This window comes from Pomacea canaliculata, linkage group LG2 (genome assembly GCF_003073045.1).
Source record: "Pomacea canaliculata isolate SZHN2017 linkage group LG2, ASM307304v1, whole genome shotgun sequence".
Lineage (NCBI taxonomy): Eukaryota > Metazoa > Mollusca > Gastropoda > Architaenioglossa > Ampullariidae > Pomacea > Pomacea canaliculata.
In genome coordinates, this window is record NC_037591.1 from 21,739,391 (window position 1) to 21,762,283 (window position 22,893).

Sequence of the window (22,893 nt, forward strand, 5' to 3'; positions counted from 1 at the left end):
GCCGTTGTTTGGCTAAAACTCCCAGAACATTCCGATTCTGAACAGCCTTGAAGCTAATCTTACTGAAGAGATCAAGGACTCGCTCATCTTACCCAAGAAGCAGCTGTCAGCCCAGATTCGTGCCAAGACATCGGCTCCCGACGCCAGGCCATCGTCCGTGTCAGCCGGGGTCGTAGCCATTGCCATCATCTCTCTAGTTTTCTTCTGCCTCGTGGTTCCAGATTTACTTACACTAGCACAGTTCCTTCACGGTGTTCTCAAAGCCGACCGCAGACTGACTACCATGTGATCAGCTCACAATTTGCTGGGGTGTAAACTTCTTTTGGCAAGCTTAAGGCAAGCTGGGGACAAGCTGTGCTGGGGCCGACAGTCAGCGCCCAGTCTCATGCTTTGGCTTACTCCTTGAAATCATGGCAAACCGTCGTTTTGCTCTGAAAACGACATTTTAAAGTTTTTTGTATGGTGTCTATTGACTTATCGTTGTTCATCAGGTTGAGCTCCATCTATAATTTGATAAATGCACGTTTTACTGGCTCATGGAGTGGGATGTTTACTTTGTAGATGAAGATGTCATGATTAATATATATTTGTTATTTTTAATGAATCGGTAGTTACAGCTTTGTTCTTTGTTGGTGTTTAGACAGGAACATAAGGCTGTGGCTTATCATAACGTATGTAAGATTAACGATTGTCATACTGCATCTTTGTTTAGCCGGTTCTTCTCGTTCTTTCTGCGACTTCACATTCTTTGTCCTAGATGTTTGTTTCTTCACATTTTCAGCGTTGAAGACGATTTTCTTTGCTAATTCTTCTAAAGCATATGGCATGTTGGGATGAGTAACTTTAACCTGTTGCTTAGGGGCAAGTCCCGCATATGTTGTTGCAATGTGAACATTTAAAACAAATTGCAAACTACTTTCATAACAGCACCGGCATTGCACACAGAGGTCACAGCAGAAATTGTTTGTCCCGCGATTGAATTTTTCCTGCGAACTCTCCAAGCATTAATTTGTTTTTGTTTACTTTTGGATCTACCATGTCATTCGAGTTGATTCAATTTAGCCGTCGATGTGCGTGAATTTTGTGTTGACAGCGAAAGGTTTGTTCAAAGAACGGGATGAACTGTCTGATGAAGTAGTTCAACATGTTTGTCACTCTGACAAACCACCCTATGAAGTGATGAAGATGTTACTCACGTCAAAATCTTTACCATAATTTGCTCTAGACGATTTTTATTTCCAATCACTGGTAACATCTTATAATGAGTTACATCAATCAAGTTCAAATCAGGATGGTACGAAGCAAAAATACACAACCAAACAGTGAAGACCTTCCCATAGACCAAAAAAAAAAAAAAAAAAAAAATTTAGTATATAAAAAATCAAATCACCGTAAAATTTGTTTAGGATCTGACAAAGATTTTCACTCATTTAACTTAGTGATAAGTGTTCAGTGCGAATCGTAAGGACCTGCAAGGTACCCGTTACATGACTGTTAACGAATATGTAGTGAGTTATGACGCTCACGTTAGGATCCGCTGTATACAGTGCAACATCTCAGATTATTATGGGAGCGGCACATGCGTGCAGTTTTGTTAAGATATCAGATACAGTGCACAGATCACTGTGCCATACATCAAACACTCAAACCCTCCCATATAAAACAACAAACAACCAACAACACGTCAATGACAATCCGTTAAGCGCAAGATAATAGGTCTAAAAATAAAAGATCCAATTTCGATGTTACATAACTTTGATTATAATCGACTCATTTTCTCAGGCATAATATTTACTCACGTGTACAATTATTCTGGATATGAAATTAATTGCGGGTGCAACATACCCAATATGCGTGAAAATGTAGGCCCTCTCCAAACTTGATGTTGGTAAATGACTCCATCTGTTTACAGGACTGGTTGTCGTGCTTTTTTAATATTTCATCTCTTTTTTCTTGTTAGTAATTATAATTAGCTGCGACTGCTTCAAAATACGAACATTTTGCTCACAATAAAACGTTTCCAAAAATGAATGAAAGAATTTATACTTTTTGTTTTAAAGAATATCAACTTTCTCACAGCTAACTGTGTTCTAAACCACACACACACACAAATGTCCTCTTTTCACTCTTACACACGTTTCCCCGCATGCATCCAGGCAAAAAGAGTTGGGAAAAAAAGTAAAACCTATTACACAGCTGCAGAAATCTTTATAAATGGGACAATTTCCGCTTCTTTTTAAACACTTTTGCGAGAAGACGATTGCAGTCTTGCAAGGTGAAATAGGAACGAACGTCAATAACTTTTCCAACACTTCTCTAAAAATTGTGTAAAAAATTGGTAACAGGTGGTCTCACATAAACCAAGGAACCGCATTCTAGACAAAAAGTAGGCAATTCGAAGTTCAGGGTTCCATCAAAGGCTATATAATCATTGGTTACATTTACAGTTGTTTTTGTACATGAATACTTCAGCCTGCTACACCAAAGCCGTGTGCACCACACATTCGGGCCACGTGCACTTACATCATCAGACATTTATTTTGTAAAGACAGGCACGTGTACATCAGCCAAAAAAAAAAGCTCTCTTGCGCGTGCTCTTCTTTTATACTGACACATCACCGTGGGATCAAAAAGACAGGACAACAAAACAGGCATTCTCCATTGTTTTATTTCTTCATAGTCGTTCATCACCACCAAAAGATACTTGAAACATGTTTCGTCTCGACCAAGCACACCTAGCAAAGTTTACTCTCTACCGCAAGATGTCAGCGCGACTTCATGCGTACAGTGTAAGCCAGAAGCGCCATCTCTTACTGAGGATGATTCGTGATTGCTTCTATATCTTTTCTCAGTTGGACAAAAAACCACAACGGAACTGCTTTTTCACTTCATAAAGGAAAATACATCAGTCCCAACATGTGCTTATATAGCCCACAAAAATCTTTGTACAAACCTTTTCCGCTCACAACAAGCATGTATTTACAATACTAACAAAACTTAATAGTGCATATATATATATAAAGAAGGTCACAAGCAAACATATCAGGCATGGCATTAAATATTCTAAAATTTAATTACGAACGCATATCTGCCCTACACCCCTGCACCGCATAAATGGTGTTAAAAATGCTAAAACTATACTATCTTATCAAGAGCAAATAATAATGAAAATGAATTGGTAGTAGTAGCAAAATATTTATCCCAAAATGATTTTAAAATTGAAAAACAAACTATACCATGTAGGCCACATGAACGAATGCCACACATTTCATCTGCAAGCAGCGGGGTCGAACTGATGTGTCGACAGCAAATGGGTTAATAGGTTGTAGTTTGCACACATATCGTTGACGATCTAGAATTAAAACATTAATATCACAGCGTGCGTCAGCATTGTATCGCGGCTCTACTGATGTTGCCAGCTACTCACTGTGTGTGTGTGTGCGTGTGCGTGCGTGCGTGCCTGCCTGCGTGCATGTCTTAGCCCGGTGAAACTACGCAAACGTGCTCGCTATTGTGGACGCATGCGCAGTCATCAGGATTTTCAGCAGTGGTCATGTTCAAAGGAATGCACTGTCATCTAGGTGCGTCACACACCACGTGACTGTAGTTGCTGTGACATGTAGCGCCTAAGCCATAGCTACACAGATGTAAGCGTCAGCATGTTACACAGCGTAGCGTGTACATTGTCATTGTCATCTACCACATTTGTTATCGAGACCAGCGCAGCTAGGTCTTCTTTGCTTAACATGTTCTTTACAAGGCCTCGTCTTATAACTTAACAACATGCTTAGCATCATAAGCATAATAAATGTTGGTAATAAAAACTGTTTTGGCAATAATATAAACTTATCGCAAACACACTCACACACATATACACGCAAAGCACTTCATGTACACGCCACGGTCTCCATCTTTCAGGTACAATAAACTTAACACTTGTAGGAAATAAAACATGTAGCTGAATGTAGAGCGAAGTTTTGTTTTAATTGCTTTCAAAGTCTGGAACAGAAAATGCAAAGCTGAGCCTTCAAGCTTCTTGTTTTCAGCTGTATATGAATCTACTGTTCAGGACGGGACCACCCCCTTACCCCGGCAAAAACAAAAAAAAAACAAAAAAACAAAAAAAAATTTGACACGAAATGCACTCAGCAGAAAGTACCCAGGCTCTCACAAACACGCCATAATAAACCTCATCCACGACACAACACTCACTTTCCTTTTGCTCAGTTATCCCCTTGTGACGTCACACAACGCGCGTTTTACACCCCCAACTGTACAAAGTAGCCACCTTTGAACGTTTCCATTGTACACCCGAGTCGTTTGGATCCCGTGGCCTCGGGACTCGGCACCACTTTCAATACAGCGGTCCGCATGTGCCAGTAGCATACAAGTCACAACACTAGCAAGCCTGCTTTTATACAAAAAAGAGTACAGAGCAGGACAAGGAGGAAAGGAAGAAAATGACAGGACATCGAGATGATCCACAAACACAAGGAAAGTGAGAAACATGTCAAAAACAGTCAAAAGTCTGCAAACAAATCCCTTAGTATGTGCTGAATTCAGTAACAACGAGGTGCGGGGTGGAGGAGAAAGAAAAGTGTTGCAAATGATCACAGCTACGCATTTCCTTGTATGTCAGTCTAGCTCATGATACGCGGATCATGGGAGTTCACAGGACAGACTTTCTGCTGAGGCTATACGCTAAACACATCGAGAAATTCCCAATTCGATCAGTGATCAGACAATTCACTGTTGCTAGAATACAAGACAATTTTACAATTCAACCTTTTCTCAGTGTGTGGAGCTCTGCAGCGACAGACTGGAGCTGGACACCTTGCGTCAGGCGGATAATGTAAAGCCCACAGTCTGCCTCCTCTTCTTCTCTCTCTCCCCTCTCTAATTTTTCCTGTCTCAATTTTTCTCCTTTAAAAATTGATACTTGCGTTCCACTGGTCACACCCTCGACACTCGTACTGTAGTCATTATTCATACACTGACAAATGAACTCGGATCACAGATTGGCACATAAACTTGACTGTATAATGGCACGTCAGCTCCTATCATGTACTGGCATATCGGGTGTGCTGACAGACTGAGACATCAACGCTGCTCATATATATACTGGCACAACAGAGCTACTCGTATTCCGGCACATTTAATGTGCTCATATACTGGCATGTAAACTAGGATCACAAACTGGCACATCAACTAATCACAGACTGTCACGCTTAACTGTGATATTACAATTAAGCAATCTTTCATCGGAAAGATGTGAAGACTTACAGTTTAGCTGTTGACAAATCCTTATGAACTGACATGCAATGACAGATGTATTCTATATTTCATGAATCAAGACTGTCAAGGCTAGAGAAGCGATGTTTAACACACAAAAGTACAGCAACACCTACATCTCACCAAAACTGTTGATATTTTCATAAGCAGCCTACGGCCAAGTGCACAACACGTAGCTAGGCTAAGCAACCAAGTAATGTGAGCCACAAACAGCTCCTCGCCCGTCCGATGCTTCAAAAGGAAACACAAGTGTGAAATAGAACGGAGCAGTCGACAAAAGCATCGTTACTGAGGAGAGGCACTCGTTAAAATATTAGCTGACTGACCATTCTTTCAGAATGATGCCAAACCAATCTTTTACACACACACATTGCACAAAAGTTAACGCGTACATAGGTCACTAACCAAAAATATTGTTCCACTTATTCATATATATATATGCAGTCCCTGTTCTGACCAGGTGTTAAGCAGAAGAGACCGATGAGAGAGAGGTACAGACCGAAAAGGTTAGCAGAGAGAAAGACAAAGACAAAGGAAGAAAGAATGAACAGGACAGGGCAGAAACTAGCAAAGTGTGCTGCTGAATATGCACCGCCAACGTTTAAAGCGTCGCCACAGATGCATAAAAAAAATATTTAAAACTATTTAAATAGAAATGGCAAATAGTCAACGGTCTTTTCTTAGTCTATCACGTAGCAGTTTTAAACAAAGAGTGTGTGCTGTGCTGCCTATTGCACACAAATACAGGCACTTGACGCAGGAACTGCCAGCGCTGCTTGGAGGGGCATAAAGTAGCAGCAATAACAATAAGAAAAATGTTAAAACAAGCCTTCCCTTACAGCGGAAGTTTGCACACACACACACAAACAAAACAAAACGCTAAAATTAAAAGCTGGAAAAAAAGGAGGGGTGTAAGTGTAATATGTGAGGTATCTTGGAAAATAAAACCTTAGAAAAGACTTTACCAAAGAATACAGAACGAGCAATATTAAGAAATTCTTAATACACGTTACCTTTTAAAATGAAAAACTGAACCATAACCTGATACCCACTGATGTCACTGCTGCACCCTGTCCGTTGCTTCAAGAGGGAAGCACGTGGAGTCGTAGTAAATTAAAAATCACCCTACTTTCACAAGAAAACAACACCACCAAGCAACAAAGACCGAAAAAGGCCAAGTGGCTTACGTGTAAGACAGAATGCAGAGTTTGACAATCAAGTGCTTCTCACTGCTTCGGTGGACCAAAATATCTTAAAAAAAATTGTCTGCTTGAAGACAAAAGAACTTTTTGAAAAAAAGCATCACGACGTGGCCGTAGAAGATTCTTCTAAATCCCAGTTATCCCGCACTTACGGCAAAAAATCCTGACGCGTTAGCAAACAAGTGTACGGGTGGGTAGAATGGAATGCAAGCATCAGGTGCGCTAAGAGGCTTGCAAGCGCGTGCGTGAGCCTGTTTTAATAGACAATAACACGCACACGGCCTACAACATGGAGTTTTTTCTTTCTAAAACAACCTTGTTTACCCGAGTAAAGGTCCACTTAATGCTACCCTTCTAGGAAAGTTCCTTAATAGTCCCATGCACCATTTTAATCAGCTATCACAATGAATCTACTGAAATCAAACAGAAAGGATGGCACGCAGGGTTAACGGCATCGTCATACCATCACCGGAATCGAAGTAGGTGACCTTTACAGCAGCCGCATCCTTGCATCAACACCACGGCTGACGACCGCACTCGTGTCAATGCCCTCCTCAGGAAACAAAGCAAAAACACTGACACTGGTGACGTCACTCAGGCAATATGGATCTGTGCGCCTTCCGCCACGTGTCGTTATGTAACAGCCAAATGCTCTCGGCTCGCTGTGGAGCCAGGAAATGTTTGTCTTCTTATCACGTCGCTGGAAGAATGCACTTCTAACTACGGGGTGAACGTGCTGATGCACAAAAACATTTCGTTACAAACGAGAGACGAAGAAAGGCCTTTTTAAGGTGTTGGTTCTCTACAGTAAAGTGTTGACGGAATATAGCAAATGGTGAGACCAGGTCCTGTTGTGCCTTTTCACAGGACACTCGGAGCTTTCAGGCAAACCTTAAAGTCTAGTGGGGTGCAATTTTTTCCCCATCAAATCTGGGTGAATATTTCACACTCGTCCTTGAGATAGAAACACCACCATGCACCATACAAAGGTCAACACCACTGAAATCAGAATTGTACATGAATACGTTGACAATGACAAGGATACAGCCAATGTGAATCATTTACTAATTACTTGTGTAAAACGTGAAGTAGGAGTCTCACCTCTTTTTTTTACGTTGTGATGGCTACAGATGTGTATGTCAAGAACGACAGAGAGCTATTCACCCAGAGTTGGGGAAATCCGAACCTTACCCAGTTAAACAAAAAAGAAATCTTACATGGTAGACCTTTAATTTACCCAAAATCCGCACTCAACACTACGTCATACATTTCTATCAGATCTTAAAATAACAAACAACTTTTACAAATCTTTTTGTGAGTTTTGTGATTTTCACCGTAGAGTATATACTGTACATGATTAGTAATTGAGAAATCTTCGCAAAGGTTATTTTTAGGCTCATTATCACTGTAGCTGCCAGTTACAACACTGATTGGTTTAATTTTGAAAAGCCATGCAGAATGTGCCATATTGCACCGTTTAACGAGCCTAAAACGCACAGGGAGAAAATAATTCCAGCTGATGACGCTACTTTGTGAGGTTCCTATGGATGCTGGTAAGACGTTGGTAGAAGCTACGGTCTTACTGAAAACACAACCTATAATTATTTGGTGATGATGTTAAGTCTAGTGTCAGAAATTAGGGCCTCTGCCACTTGACGGGTGTGCGCAGCAGAGAGGTTGGGTGGTAATAACGAAGGAATTTCATGTCGCAGCACACAGGTCTTTGAGAAACAACAGTTCAACAGAAACAGATCCTGGCAAAAGGTTGAAATCTGCACCTGAGTTTTTCGAGTCTTACATAACTGTCTATAAATGGCAAGATTTACTTTCTAACGGACAATTTAAACACTATATAAATATTTTACTCTCTTCCCTGAGTTCACAAAATTACCTGTCTCTGCAATAAAAATTTGCTCCCACAAGTAATTTACCAAGAAGAGGTCTGAAAGTGATAGAGGAAAAAAAAAAAACTCGTCTTGGCTGTACAGCCAGGAGGCCCTCTGTTTCTAGGACAATGTTCTAATCTACAGCATTCACACACACACAAAAAAGCAGACAAAATGCAAGTATCAAGTAACAGGAGATTCGGGATGCCAAACTGCGCCATCAATAGTGAGAGAACAGACTTCACACCTTGTTCAAGACCAACGCCAGTGTGAAAGCCTGGTGTGTGGCAAGGCGGGTCACGGATGACCTGCTGACACTTAGTAAAGTCATCCTTTACATCGCTGTGAAGGCCTAGAACATGTCATACAGGGCAAGAGTGGCTACAAAAAAGATTTAAAAGTGCACAACGTTTGCGATGCAGCATACAAAATATATTAATATAGACACTGTTTCATAATATAAGAAATCATGGGTACATTCATGTGGTGTGTGCGCGCATGCATGTTGCACATGTCTTTGGATTATGTATGCGAGTGCATAAAATGTAGTTAGAAGATAAAGAGATGCAAATGGTGGATACTTTACAAAAGGCATTATATATCGCTCATACATAATGCCAACAAAATCAACATGAACATCTTTCCTGCACAGCCAATAAACCTAATAAATCCCTGACGAGAGTTTTTAGATATAATCCTCTGAAAATATCTTCAAATTACAAAACTTGAAGGTCTGCTGAGATTTTAAACAAAATTTAAAAAAAAAACAAACAAAAAAACTACAGACACGAGCCGTTGAGTACCTCCCACTCTGGAGCCATCTGGGACTAAGTTATGCAAGACTACTGCCTTTCATCATGTGGGAGTTTCACTCAGGAGGTGTTTGTCGTCACCTTGTCTGTCGAAAGCTGCACTGATTTACTTGAGGTAAGGAACAACTCTTAATAAAACAATGTGGTACATGTTTCAACTTAGGGACTTGCTTTTTATTAATCAAGCATTCTTACACTCGGAAATTATGAGGAGTAATGGACTAATGCTGAAACTAGCGAAGTAGAAAATGATTTAACTACATAAATCTTTCGTTAATTCTTAGTGGAAGGAAAACAAGAGATAGGAAAGAAAACATCAATCGTTACTGAACAATGTGAATTTGCAATGACAACCCTGTTTACTCTGAATGTTGCCAGGAATTACCTCGCACTCTTTGTTCATAAATTTGACACGTAAAGAGTAAGAGACCGTCAGGGCTGGCCACGGCCACGGCTGTTTCGTTTTCAGTGTCCAGTCGTCAGTTTAGGCAGACATAGATCTTTGTTGTCTACAAGTTCCTTTTATCCACCATTTGTGGCCGTTGTGGCCCGCGGCGGAATCCCAGCAGGCAGCAAATAGTTTTTTTCCGGTGCTTTAAAAAAAAGTGAAAACTCTAGCCAAGTGGTTAGAATACTAGCGTTCACACTCGAAAGCGCGCCTGTTCCAAACCCGAATGGCGCTGAACTCTCCACCCCTACCCCAGTCAACTCAGCTGTTAGCAATGGGTACTTAACTCCGTAGATGGTTGGAGATGGACACCGCCCTCACAAACAAGCTGGCCCCGAGAAAATCTAGGTCTATAAAGCCTCAAATCCTAACGACCGAAAGGTTATGAGAATTGACCTTTTGTCAACTTTAATATTATTACAGCAGGTAGTTGAAAGCCTCTTCACAACAACCTTTCCGGGGTATTAACACAACAGGCAGTGAGCACTCTCTTCCGGTTGGACGCCACAAAAGACCTTCCACTTCCTGTTTCAATGGTTAAATCAAAGGTATTCAGAAGAGATTCTGCAGCCAATCACAGGCTGGAAAGAACTAGGCACTTTCCTCTGAAAAGTCTAATGCACACATGGGATAGGTGACCAGGTGATAACATGCACGCACGCACATGGAACTGCTGCGGTTTGAAAGCTTTAGCTGTCATTTCCTTTTTTTCTTCCCCGAGGTAGGCGAGACACAACTTCAAGATGCACGTGCAATACAGCTTGCAATAACAAGTGAAACCACAATGGCAAGACCTGATTTTCCCACCCCCAAATCGTAACTGCCAACAGCACGTGAAACCCCACAAACCCACTACGACCAATGACTAACGCAATTCACGTGCTCTCCGGAGCACACTCTTGGTTTCGCTGTGTGTAGACGTTCGAAACTTTTAGTCAGTATACGAGGAAAGGTTGAGGGCAACGGAGAGAAGTACAGAAATAGGTGGATTTACGGAAGAAAGAGATGACGGTCTTGAAGTTGTGATTCCAAATATGAGGTAATTTGTCTACACGTTTTCACAGCTGCTGAGAGAAAAAAAAAGTGAAGCAATCCCTGCAGACGCGACCATAGACCCATAAACATGCAGTCCCATGCAGTTTCCGTCCACACCGGCTCTGAGCTGATCGCTTTATTTGTTTCGTTAATCGCGATAATAGTCAGACCTCCGCCTCCTTCTCTTAAATCGGAACCGTCCTTGTTTCTTTTGTGTCCTCCAGCAGGCCACCTAAACGTCCCGATCAGTTCATGTTTGTTGATCAAACTGTCTCTCTGACTCCCAGCCAAGCTTCAGTGCCGAAAGGGTGGCGAAGAAGGGAGGTAGTCAATTTAACGACAAAGCTTGGGAGTCAGAGAGACTACTCACAGAATGTTCCAGTCATTGGTGTCAATTTGTTTACACAACGCACCCTACTTGACCCACCCATCATAACAGTGAGGTTGCAGATGCTCTGCTATAGAATGGGTGTGGTATCCAAAGCTACTGTGTGACATAGCTCTACAGTCGTGCAGAACGAGAGTTAGCTGGCTACGTCACACGACTACACTCATCTTTCGAAAAAGTTGACATCGTTCCGATGATGCTTAATGTGCAGACGAATTCTCATTGGCCCTCGTGCCAAATATACAAAATAAGTCTGAAGAAAACGGCTAAGGGCTTGGACACGAGGGGCTTGACATGTCCCCTTTGCGCGTGTAATCAATCACAACAGAGAAACTCTTCTTTCCACAACCCTAGGCCCCAGAAACAACGACTGCAGTAAGCAGCCAAAAAGAAACATATGTAGCACTGCGACGAAATGTAGCACAGTGGGAACGAGGCTCCATCATATTAACAAAAGTAGTTTCTCTTCACGATAGGGCCAAAACGATGTGGATCAGGCATACCTGCAAAGGAGGCACACACTTGGCACACGCATCTCCGAATAATCCACGCGCGTGCATTCAGGTTAGCAGCAACTTGCTCTCTAACAGGTGCACGGCCTTTCCACTCGGCCAGCACGGGGTGAGTTGGGAGAGGTGGGGGTAGAGGGAAAGAAATGAAGAGAGACCTATGGAACTATGATTGCTCGGCTAGTCATCACGAGAGGGATCTTAAAGCTTCAAACCCATGTTGTATCGTTCTCGATGCTAAGGTTCACTTAGAGGCCGACTCTGCACGACGGCTGAAGTTCCACAAGGTAGCATTTGATTAGCACTTCCTGGCCCTTGCGCCCGCCGTGAAGCACACAGGATGCTGAGGTGCACGCGTGCAAGTTCGGTCATGTGGTCAGGCGTGAGCTACAGACGTGAATGAAGCGTGATCCCTGGTGCAGCACCATGCACCGTCTTAGGTTGGTGTTTTAGGCGCGGACACATCTGTCTGGCCTGAAGCCCTGCACTAGCTCTCGGCCGTGTTAAGCTCTTACTTTTTCACGTCAGCAAATAAAATGACGCTTTGACCCATCAGCCGACGAGGCCTGAAATGCGTTGACCAATGAGCCGGAGATGATGAGTGGCTGCAGCATTATTTGCTCCCCCTACCCACGAATTAGCAGTTCCCTTGACCTCGAGGCAAGACGAGTGGGAAGAGCAAGGGGGGTGCGGGAGATCAGCAGAGAGTTTCCGACAACCCCGAGAGTGTGTACTGCGTGTGGCTAGTCTCGGGGGCCCTGTGTACGAATTCCTCCGACGAAGACACGGTAATAACGTCACCATCGGTCGGCTCTTGGTCCGGCGGTCGGTGCGGGCGCTTGCTGTCGTTGTCAAGGTCGTCGAAGGTGTTCGGATGGCCGGACGAACAGCCGCTGTCGCCACTGTCACAGTCGGAGCCGGTGATGATGGCAGTGAGAGCGGATGTATCTGTCGCCTGGGTCACAGCAGCGAGGGGTAGCAGGTTCTCCAGCTCCTCTGTCTGGAATAGGAACACGACGTCTGAATCACGTGGAGGAAAAAACTGTGTCTTTCAGTCATGTTGAGAAAAACAACAGGTCTCAATCATGAACAAGAAATATGTCTTAATGGTGGCATGAAAACAAGTGTCAGAATAATGTGCAGGAAAACAGTGTGTCTAAATAAAGCTCAGGGCCATTTGCACATTTCTCATTCTAAACGCATTTAGGCCTTGCATCTATTTACATAAACACAGCAGAAACAGTGCACAGCACAATAAAGTTGATTTAAATACAATAAAACTGTTGAAACCAGACTTTTGTTTCCCTCAGAACAATTTTTCGTATGCGCGTGTGCAACACATCTAAATGATTTTAGAGCGCTTTTTGAAAAAGAAAGTTTCTCTATCGAGGGTTGATCTCTAACACCTTACTCCCCAACCACCGGAAAAAGTCAGGTGGCAACGTTTACTTTCACCTGTGCAGCTAGCCTCAGGAAAACTTGTATGTTTACGCCATATGCAGGAATACTCATATTTTTAACGACGATGATGATTTATAAAATGCTTTTCCCCTCTAGCAATGTGGACTCAACGCGCTTTACAAAACAATAAGCATAGCTGTCGGCGCACATATAGATGGCTGTCACAGAGGCTGCATCGACACAGCAGCAGTGAAAAAAAGAAATGAAGCAGGAGGCTAAGAGTCAGAAAATTAGTGCGCGCTTGTTAACTCAAGTAGATACAGAATAGATCGAAAGCAGCGAAAAATACAGCAAGCGAAAGGCACACAGAGTAGAAAATGTCATGTGCAGGAAAACAGTAGGTCTACAAGATAACAGTAGAAGGGAATTATTTATAGGAACCTGACGCTGAACTAGCAATTACTGTCACGTGGCATCGATGACACGGCTAGCAATCACTGTCGTGGGATGCCAGTGACTCAGCTAGCAACCTGTCATGTGACTCCACTGATACTAAGCTAGCACTGACTGTCATCTGACCCCACTTACACCGACCAGCTGCGAACTCATCACGGGCTGCGTCGGCTGAGTATTTTTCTTGATCCGTCGCACACAAGACTGTACAGAGCTACATCGCCTTGAACTGTTTTCCTCAAGGACGTGTAAAGGGGATATTAGTTCGTGGTTTTCATGGAAGCAGTTCCCTTTACAAGTTTCCTTATGTTACACTAAGGGCGTCGCTGACTGCTGTGAGAAATATGAATAGGAACGTGACCTGAAAAAAATCATACTTAAGCATTAAAAGCAATTCAAACTGAGATTTGAGAATGTGGTCTACACACCCTGGCAACGGTAGGCATCTGTTGAAAGCCAAGCAAGGCTAAAGGTCGCTGGGTGTGGTCCGAAGGCGATGCTCTTTGTGTCAGCGCTGCCTGCCTCTCCAGCTGACGACGGAGCTGCCTGATTAAGCAAATCAGCACATGGCCATTCATCAACAAAGTCAGTCACATGATCATTTGTCACATAAAGCAAAGTCAACTCATAAGTTTCAGGATCATCCGAATACATAATTTCATCCCATCCACTCATTCTAAGAAACTATTAAAAAGTACCCAAAGTTAACTGACATGCCCCTTCTCTCTCCTGTTAACATCTACACATCATATTCGCAAAGCCAGTCACTGTAACATTTATGTCTCTGCTATTTAAAAATCGTTACTGAAGCATTCGCTTTTCCGTTATCATGGGTCATGGTCATTGAAAGAACACACCGTTGTCGGCATGAGATGACTACGACCGTAATGAGGATGCTGGTCAACCCAATGGCCGAGCCACCCAGAATACCCAAATGCTGGTCACTCAGCAGGCGCTGTGGCATAGAATCTGCAAAAGAACTGACTATTTTCATTCACGTTTTCCATATCTCTCTCTGCCTATCAATTTCATCTTCATTCACACATAAACACATATACATAAACGCGCACACAGTCACACCACACTTTCTTGAAACCTGCAGGATGATGGCTGTGTGTGTGTGGAAAGTAGATATCCACGAGATTAAAGGACTGATATCCATGGGATACACTAGTTCGATACCTGTGTAGTGCAGCTAACTTCCTCCAGTCCACACCAGCTATTGGTACCTGACTCCACAAAGGATTGGAGAAAGGATATACAGCGAAGTAGGAGTGGAAATGGACACCTCCCTCCTTTAAAAAGTTGCCACCCTGCCCCAGAAAAGTGTGGTTTCTAATAGCTCAACAACCTAAAACAGGTTTTGGGACGGCGTTTTCTTAATACAAGTGTCAGGAAAATGTTACAGAAAAAAGGATTTTCTTTTTCCTCCCTTTACTTCATGTTGGGCTAAACATTGACCAACACTATAAGATGAGAGATTTCAAAAAAAATCAAGTCACCTGCCATATTAACCATCAGAAGTGTAGAGGGTGCTCCTGTACCAGCCGCCGTGCACGCCTTCACTTGGAAGAAGTAAATCTGCTGGGTCAAGTTACTGACATGGGCCCAGGTGCTATTGCCTGGCAACAGAGATGGGAATCTCATACAATGGATTGACCAACTATGAAGCCGCTACACTCAAAGCAATCAAGTGCATACTCAATTTGTTTTTACATCTATCCCTTTTTAAGTTAACTAGCTTGCATATTGTGTTTCTGAGGAATAAAGGTTCTCTGGTTTCTTTAAGTGAAGTGGCAGTAGCACGACTGTACAATGTTAGAACATACCCAATGTACCAAAAAAAACAACAAAAAAAAAAACCCCTAACAAATAATTGGCTTTATGGAAACTATAACTGAATCCAGGCTTTCATGCTAACCCTGTTGGTAGATGTGTGTCCATGAGCTGTACTGTATCTTGCGATATTTGCCATCATTGTTGGCATCCAAAAAGTAGTTGTTGTTGTTGTTGCTGTAGATAATATAATGCCCTTGGATCTGACCATTTGGAAAGATGGGAGACTGCCAGAATAGTTGTACTTCACCTTCTGCTACAATTTTGGCGTGAAGATTCTCAGGCTTAGAAGGCACTGCAAAGATAAAATACATTTGCTGAAGCTAGCGCATCAGTATGTTAATGAGAGGAGACCATAGGTCAATAACAATAACAGTAATAATAAAATAATACAATCCTATGAGTTTCATACACTAATGCAGCATCTGTATTAACTCTACCCACCATCCTCCTTGGTCTGCACATAGATGGGTCGACTGTAAGGGCCCTGTTGATCTCCATTGTATGCTGACACAGAGATGTTGTACAGTGTAAATGGCTGGAGGTCTTCCAGCACCACTGTGTTGCTGTGGCTGAAGACAACATTTTCAATATCAACCATGATGGCAAAGCCTTCTTTGCTGAGATTCTCTCTCTTACTGACATTAGACATAGCTTTACTGACTCTTCTTTCAGAAGTTTAAACAAGGTTATCAGTTAAGATGCCCGAAAGTGATTAACATAATCAAAATGCCATTATCATGTTTGTCAATGGGTTTGTTTTGAAACCTTTTAACATTTTAACCTATAAAACCAATGATAATCTACTGCATTATGTCATGGCCTATGCATCAAATATTAAAAACATCAGCAGCTTGCTCACATACAATATCTTGATTATGATTTTAAGAACAGACAAAAAAAATATACTTGTTATTAAAGAGTTCTTTAACTGAAACACTGAATGCTCAACTGAAACAAAACTCTTATAGCCAGACAAGAGCTGTGCAACCAATGCAAGGTTGTTTCACCTGGTCTTGTACAGAACTGCCTTGGAAGTGTCTGAGCACAAGCTGGCCATGGTGGAGTCAATGGCCTGACAACGAACACCAAAGTGTGTGATGGGAGACAGCATGCTATCCCCTGAGTGACTCTTTGATGGGTAGTCCCACTGAAGGGTTATAGCATCTGGTTTAAGGGGGAAGGCGTAGAGATTGACGGGAGCAGCAATAACCATTGTTAGTGGAGTGGTGAAGTTTGAAGACACAGGTGCCGACACAGCATTAGTCACTGAATTGTTCAGTCCAGTACCACTGCCTCCTGTATTTTCAATGGTTTTTATATCATTTGATGGAGACTTGCCTGCAAAATGTTTTTAACATTCTTCTTGTTCTTCAAGATTCATCAGAAACGTTCATCTATGAGCCCATAAATCACATCCATTTAAATTTCAAAAAGCTCTAAAGTATATATATACACACATATACAAATTCACACAAGCATTTCAGTTGGTTGATAGTTTTTATGGCTTGCTTACTTTTAATGTGGTTACATTCAATTGGCAACATTGTAGGATTGTGTCGCCCATCCCTGCTCGTTTTTCACTATGCTGCTGTTGATACGATGTGAGACAGCATATTTTATATTTATAAACGTCATTGAATTTAATTAAATATAATAATGGAGTAAATGATTTATTGTTGCCCTTTGCTGTTTTAGTGAGGATGTGATATCATCATCTCAGATTAAACAAGTGTTTAAATAAAACCTATGCACTTTCTTAATATGAGCAACAAACTTTCCACAATTGCCATCTGTTATCTTACCAGTGCGAAAATTCTGCCAGTGCCAGTTGGTTTCTGAAAGCCTTGGCACACCTTCCTTAAAAACAGCTGTCATCCTTATGCGATATTCTCTGTTCTCATCTAGATCTGTAAACAAATCACATGAACTAACATGCAGGTGTGCTTGTTTGGAGACAATAGGTCAGTTGCACAACACATTTCCAATTTAAACACTTTTAGGCTTTAAAACTATTTAAATAATCAGTTTATAGAAACAGTGCACACCACAATTTTTGATTCTTTTTAAAAACTAAAGATGCTTTAAATAAGATAAAATGGCTTAAGCCAGACTTTCTGTTCTGTTAGCACACTTTTTTTTAATGTGCATGTGCAATGCATCTAAATGTCAAAGATGCAATTTTTGAAATAGGTGTATAAATTTGCTTCTTTAGAACAGTTTTAAGTTTTAGAAATACATTGTGCAACTAGCCCCTGCCTGTGCATGTATTTAGGCATCAATAGCTAAAAATATGAGCCAAATCATGCAGGAAAAGATACACAGATCCACCCCTAAACAATAACAGATAACTCACACCTACTTAAGCTGATCCTAACAGATGTTCAATGTGTTCAGATTTTTAATGCTCAAATATTTTCAAAATGCATTCATATTTTGATAAATTCTTCTAGAACCCCTGAAGTTTTTATAATTACAAACTTCAAGAAACTATAAAGTTAGACAGTTTGTGGTTTCGTTCCCAGCTGCTGGATTGTTTTCAGTTATGTGTTGGTCAACAGCATCTCATCTGCTTCAACTTCACTTTTATTCAGGGTTCTCCAAGGCTCTATTCTGTTTGTCATGTATTCTTCACTACTGTCTACTGCTGGTAAGTTGATGATTACAACTGCAACAATCTTGCAATCCAACCAACATTCATGCTTACACACCCAATCGTGAATGACAGATAATAATTATGGTGATGATTAACGATTTTTGGATCTTCTAGACTGGATTCTTCTTTGTCTCTATTGATTCAGGCTGCTTGCAATGTCATTCCTTCTAACAATAAAAGTCTGCCATATGTTATCTGAAATTTCGGAGGATTAGTTTCATTAGCCAGTTTCTCACATAAGAAGCTACTGAAATTCTCATCACCCCTGTGCTACAGTTGGTTAAACTACTGCAACCCACACTTCACTGGTTGTCCCTTCAGAAAGTTCAATAGTTCAATAGTCTGCTGCCCACGACATTTTCAAAACACACCACCAATCTTGTTCTCCTTTAATAATGAAACTTCATTGGCTTATTATTCTTGAGTGCATAAAATATAAAGTTACTTAGATCTCCTGTACTATCACTGGCTAAAATCTACAATACCATATAAACAGGGCAATGATGGAATAACGCAAGTCTTTACAGATAACTCGGAAACAACTATTAGACAAATATCAAAATTTTTGTATCATGTATTTAAAAATAAGAATGAAATAAGTACATAAAGAAATGTTAAATGCATTGATTAGGAATTTATTAGGAATATTGCTGATGATGTTTATTTCTGTAATTTTCTAACCCCCATGAAACAAACCAGAAGGTTTATTCAATAAAGAATTCGTTCGTTCGTACTATCACTGGCAATGCTAGACACTCCTCTTCTCTTTCTTCAAAATAGTATTACATATAATATGTCTTTGTTTGGTCTCATCTTGTTTGACTGGATATGCCTGAGCATCACTGTTCATGCCTGAATGGTGTATGACCGAAAGAGTGAGCCTAGTACTTGCTGAATAGGCACCTTCTAAATACTTACTATGATTAATAAAGGAAATGTGTTCTAGCAGATCATGTAGAATATTTTGCAAATTGTAAAGTTGTAAATAATAATTCTTATCTCAGCTTGACCTCTTGTTGGTGAAGCATCACCTATCTTTGCTTGCTATTATATGCATCAAAGGCAGCATTTGATTAAGGCACAATAACACACTCCTTAAATCCACCAGTTTTGCCAACCAGATCTGTTCATTACATGAACTTCATGGATAGGAGGTTTCAAAGAATCAATTCAACTTTCTTTGTCACAAATGGAAAATCACCACACGCTAGCAGGTAATATCCATCTTAATTTGGATCAAAGTGTTGTAAGGCATTGAGTTATTTAGTTCCCTTAACACCAACCAATCTGAAGGTCCTAAATGCACTCACCATGCATTGCCATTTTTCATGAACAAGCAGCATTGAATGTAACCACTTTAGATTCCTTAATGTTACTTGGCAAAAATTACTGTACTGAGAAAATGGACGTTATGTAAAGCACCTTTCAGAATATACTGGTCCAGCTCTCCTGACACATCTTGGTGCTGTTTGTGCTCAGAATCTGTTGGCCCGTAATAGATCCGATATTTTTCGATAAGAAAAAGTTTTCTGTAGCGAGCATGGAAATCTGACCAAGTAACTAAAATGGACGTGCTTCCAGCGGCACTTAGCATGGGTGAAGGATGTGCTGGAAAGAAAAAAATGGTTTAGTGAGCAAAGTTTATTTGCACAAAATAGCATTGACGAGAAAAAGCCAACTCGTCTTCCCAATAATATTTACAGAATTTTAAAATCATTGTAAAGAGTTTAGAGCACAGTGGGTTTAAAATAAAACTTAAAGTCTCTAAAATACTTGTTGTTTAATGAGCTTGCATGTCTGCTGATCAAAGTTGTGGGTGTTTAACTGAATTTATCCCTTGCATCGCAAATACTCTACTTGGGAAAAAACTGCCTTCTGTAGAATTTAATGTGGTAAATTCTTTGGAGAAATGTCAGTTTTCATACATATGACCATCAATCACAAAGGCAAAAATCCAAGTTTTCTCAAGTTTGACTGTTGTATATGTGACATGTGGCAGTCTTTCTGATGTTACTAATACCATTCGTGTCATAAGCAGTGAAGACTAATGCTGACCGCAAGTCTACCTTAAAATTATGTACACTGATCAATATACACACTTACATACACACTTATATCCAAACACACATTTTCTATTCCTTTTTATAACCTTACCATTTATATGAGTACGAACTGAAACAGAAGGGGAGTTGAGGCTTGCGCCAAAGTTGTTGTAAGCCCTCACAAAGATATTGTACTCAGTGTCAGGTTCAAGCTCATACAGGGTTGTCTTTCTGTAATTTCCAACAACAACCTGTACCTCTTCCCCACCCACACCTGGTATCAGACAGAAAAGAAGAATGCATTAGTGATTGATTTTTTCACATAACAGAAAAAAGGGGCAAATAAGCCCCCAGCCCAACAGAAATATCAGGCTCACAATGTTCATGGAAGGTACAATGTTGTCTGGTTTGGAAAAAAAACAAAAACACACAAAGTTAGTCCCAAGTGGTTATGGTTGTATAGAGTGAGGTGCTAGATAAGGCTTTGCTGGTGGAGGTGCACATCTCTTCCTTGCCACCTTTTCTTGCCCAGACCTCTATGAAGTCAGGTACCCATTTCAACATGTGGGTCAACTAGGAGAAATGCACTGCACTACATAGGTATGAACCACCTAATATGCATGCCTGCAGCCTTGGTTGCCAGTGAACTAGCAATTCGGATATCTGTTACCGAATGTTCCCTCATAGGTTTAATAAATTTATTTCAAACTGGATTGTGAGAATGCATGTGTGGCGTTCAACAAACCAGAGGATGGATGATGATAACAATAACAACAACAACAAACCCAACAAAAAACAAAAAATGTATTTTGATGGAATCTTGACTAACGAGGTATATAAACAGATTTATATTCCACATATACAATATGTATGTCACCATGCACTTGCTTGCTAGACATGAGGATTGTGAAATTTACTCACCATCAGACCTTTGATGGTGGATGGTGAATCCAATGAGCTGCCCAGCAGGTTTCTCTATATCCCATGAAAGCGTGATGCTGGTATCTAGAGTAGCTTCCCCAGTCACATTAAAGGGTGCTGGTGGAGCATCATCTGAAAAGAGTTTGATGCGTGCTTAAAACTGTAAGCATCACAAGACCATGTAATGAAATACCACAACAGACTGCCTCATTCAGCTCAATCAGTGCACAAATTATTATTTAGCATGTTCAGCACCATTCCCCTTCTCTCCCTCAGCCCACCCAGGTTCCTAGTAATTTCCTTTAACAGAGAACCGAATGAGACAGTTATTAAACAAAAGCACTCAAAATATTTGTTTATTACTGTTTTATTGAAACAATCAGAGTGCTTCATAAATTAACTTACTGACAACTCGAACAGCAATGCGTGCAGTTGTCAAAGCCCAGCCAGCCTTGTTCTCAGCTAGACACTGATAATATCCAGAGTCCTTTACATTGCTGTGGTAAATCACCAATGCATCACCAAGAAACTGTACAAAATACAGAAAAATAATGGGATTTATGGTAGGAATCTGATGATTGAACAGGTAATCTTTATGAAATATAAAGACATATGCACATGTATGCATATGAACAGTCAGCACAACCATGTAGAATATGAAATAAATATAAAACACAATAACACAGGAGTGTATGCATGTATGCATAGGAAAAAAAAAAACCCAAACAGGCTACAAATGTACACATGCACACATGTAAGCATATATTTGACAACATATTTCACATATGTGCCTGGAAACTGTAAGATGTATGTGTGCATTGCTATATACATATGTTTATGTGCATGCACAAACATTTCTTACATTCTTTCATCACTAACTCGCTCATTCACACACACACACACACACAGAAACTAGGGAATAGGGGACATCAAACCCTTAAACATAGATTACACTCAAAAAACTTGCAAATTACAACTACTTGTGGCAGGGAACTAATTTTCTATAGTGAGGCACTTTCACCTAAGACCTGTTGGCAACCTGGCTTGAGATGCACAAACCGTTAATTTTATTTTTTATAAATTTGTTGACAATGTCGCAATTAGATAACAATGCTGGGCACTAGCTGGCTGATATTCATCAGCCATCACTACTGGATCCTTTCTCCTACAATTGTTTTGTTATCCAATATTTGTTCTGATATTTTGCACTTTATGGATGGTGGTCTGGTGGCACAATGAGTGCCTGTTGCAGCTTCCTGGGTTCAGCTCTCAGACATGCTATTCTTTCTGCATGTGGCATATGTTTATAGGCCTGTCTTCCTTGCCGTGATGTAGCCTTAGTTGCTGTCTTGGTGTAAAACACCAATACCCTCCCCCCCACATCCTTCCCACTGCACACTTTATGGCAATGATACATGCTGGATGGTCAATACAAAATTTACAACAGGTTTCAGGCATTTCTTGTGCCTGACTATTCTGTCACTAAAAAGAATTTAATTTATGATGCCTTTATAAATCAATACACATTAAACATATCATAAATACATATTAGTTATATATATATAAGTTCATAAAATAGCCAAACAATACACTATATGTGTAATGCATGTACATCTCTGGTCAACATTGTAGGGAAAAAATATGAAAGGAACCAATATTGTCTTATATATTTTTATAATGAATATATTTTACTACTGCATATTGTTTAAGCATGCTGTCATCAACACATTTCTAAAGAAACACAGCCTTCTATCTTCCAGTTTCCTTTTCCTCTCAAAGTGCTCCAAAAGGTTGTGCTGGTCCAGCTACTGAACCATTCCTCTTGCCATTGCCTACTTCAACCATTTCAGTCAGCCTGTCAGGAGAATTATTGAACCGATACAGATAGCTACAGTGGCAGAAGACTTTTACATCCTTCTTGAGAAAGGAATTGCATCTCATTACCATCATTCTAGACTAAATCAGTTAAATCAGTTGTTTAATAAACTTGACCATGGCATCCTTCTCCAGTG

General features: G+C 40.7%; 1 protein-coding gene across 1 annotated transcript in view; it reads right to left on the reverse strand.

Annotated features, from left to right (window-relative positions):
* Nucleotides 1-1,215: 1,215 nt before the first annotated feature.
* The window catches only part of LOC112555200 (immunoglobulin superfamily DCC subclass member 4-like), a 41,533-nt gene continuing 19,855 nt past the window's right edge, over nt 1,216-22,893 (reverse strand). The window contains exons 10-21 of the mRNA XM_025223489.1: nt 21,287-21,410; nt 20,882-21,013; nt 20,073-20,234; nt 19,341-19,526; nt 17,068-17,172; nt 16,273-16,603; nt 15,707-15,834; nt 15,348-15,557; nt 14,929-15,048; nt 14,284-14,395; nt 13,855-13,972; nt 1,216-12,572 (exon numbers count right to left, since the gene is read on the reverse strand). Of these exons, the coding sequence (XP_025079274.1) occupies nt 12,270-12,572; nt 13,855-13,972; nt 14,284-14,395; nt 14,929-15,048; nt 15,348-15,557; nt 15,707-15,834; nt 16,273-16,603; nt 17,068-17,172; nt 19,341-19,526; nt 20,073-20,234; nt 20,882-21,013; nt 21,287-21,410 (2,031 nt within the window). The 3' untranslated portion in view covers nt 1,216-12,269. The remainder of the gene's footprint in view (nt 12,573-13,854; nt 13,973-14,283; nt 14,396-14,928; nt 15,049-15,347; nt 15,558-15,706; nt 15,835-16,272; nt 16,604-17,067; nt 17,173-19,340; nt 19,527-20,072; nt 20,235-20,881; nt 21,014-21,286; nt 21,411-22,893) is intronic.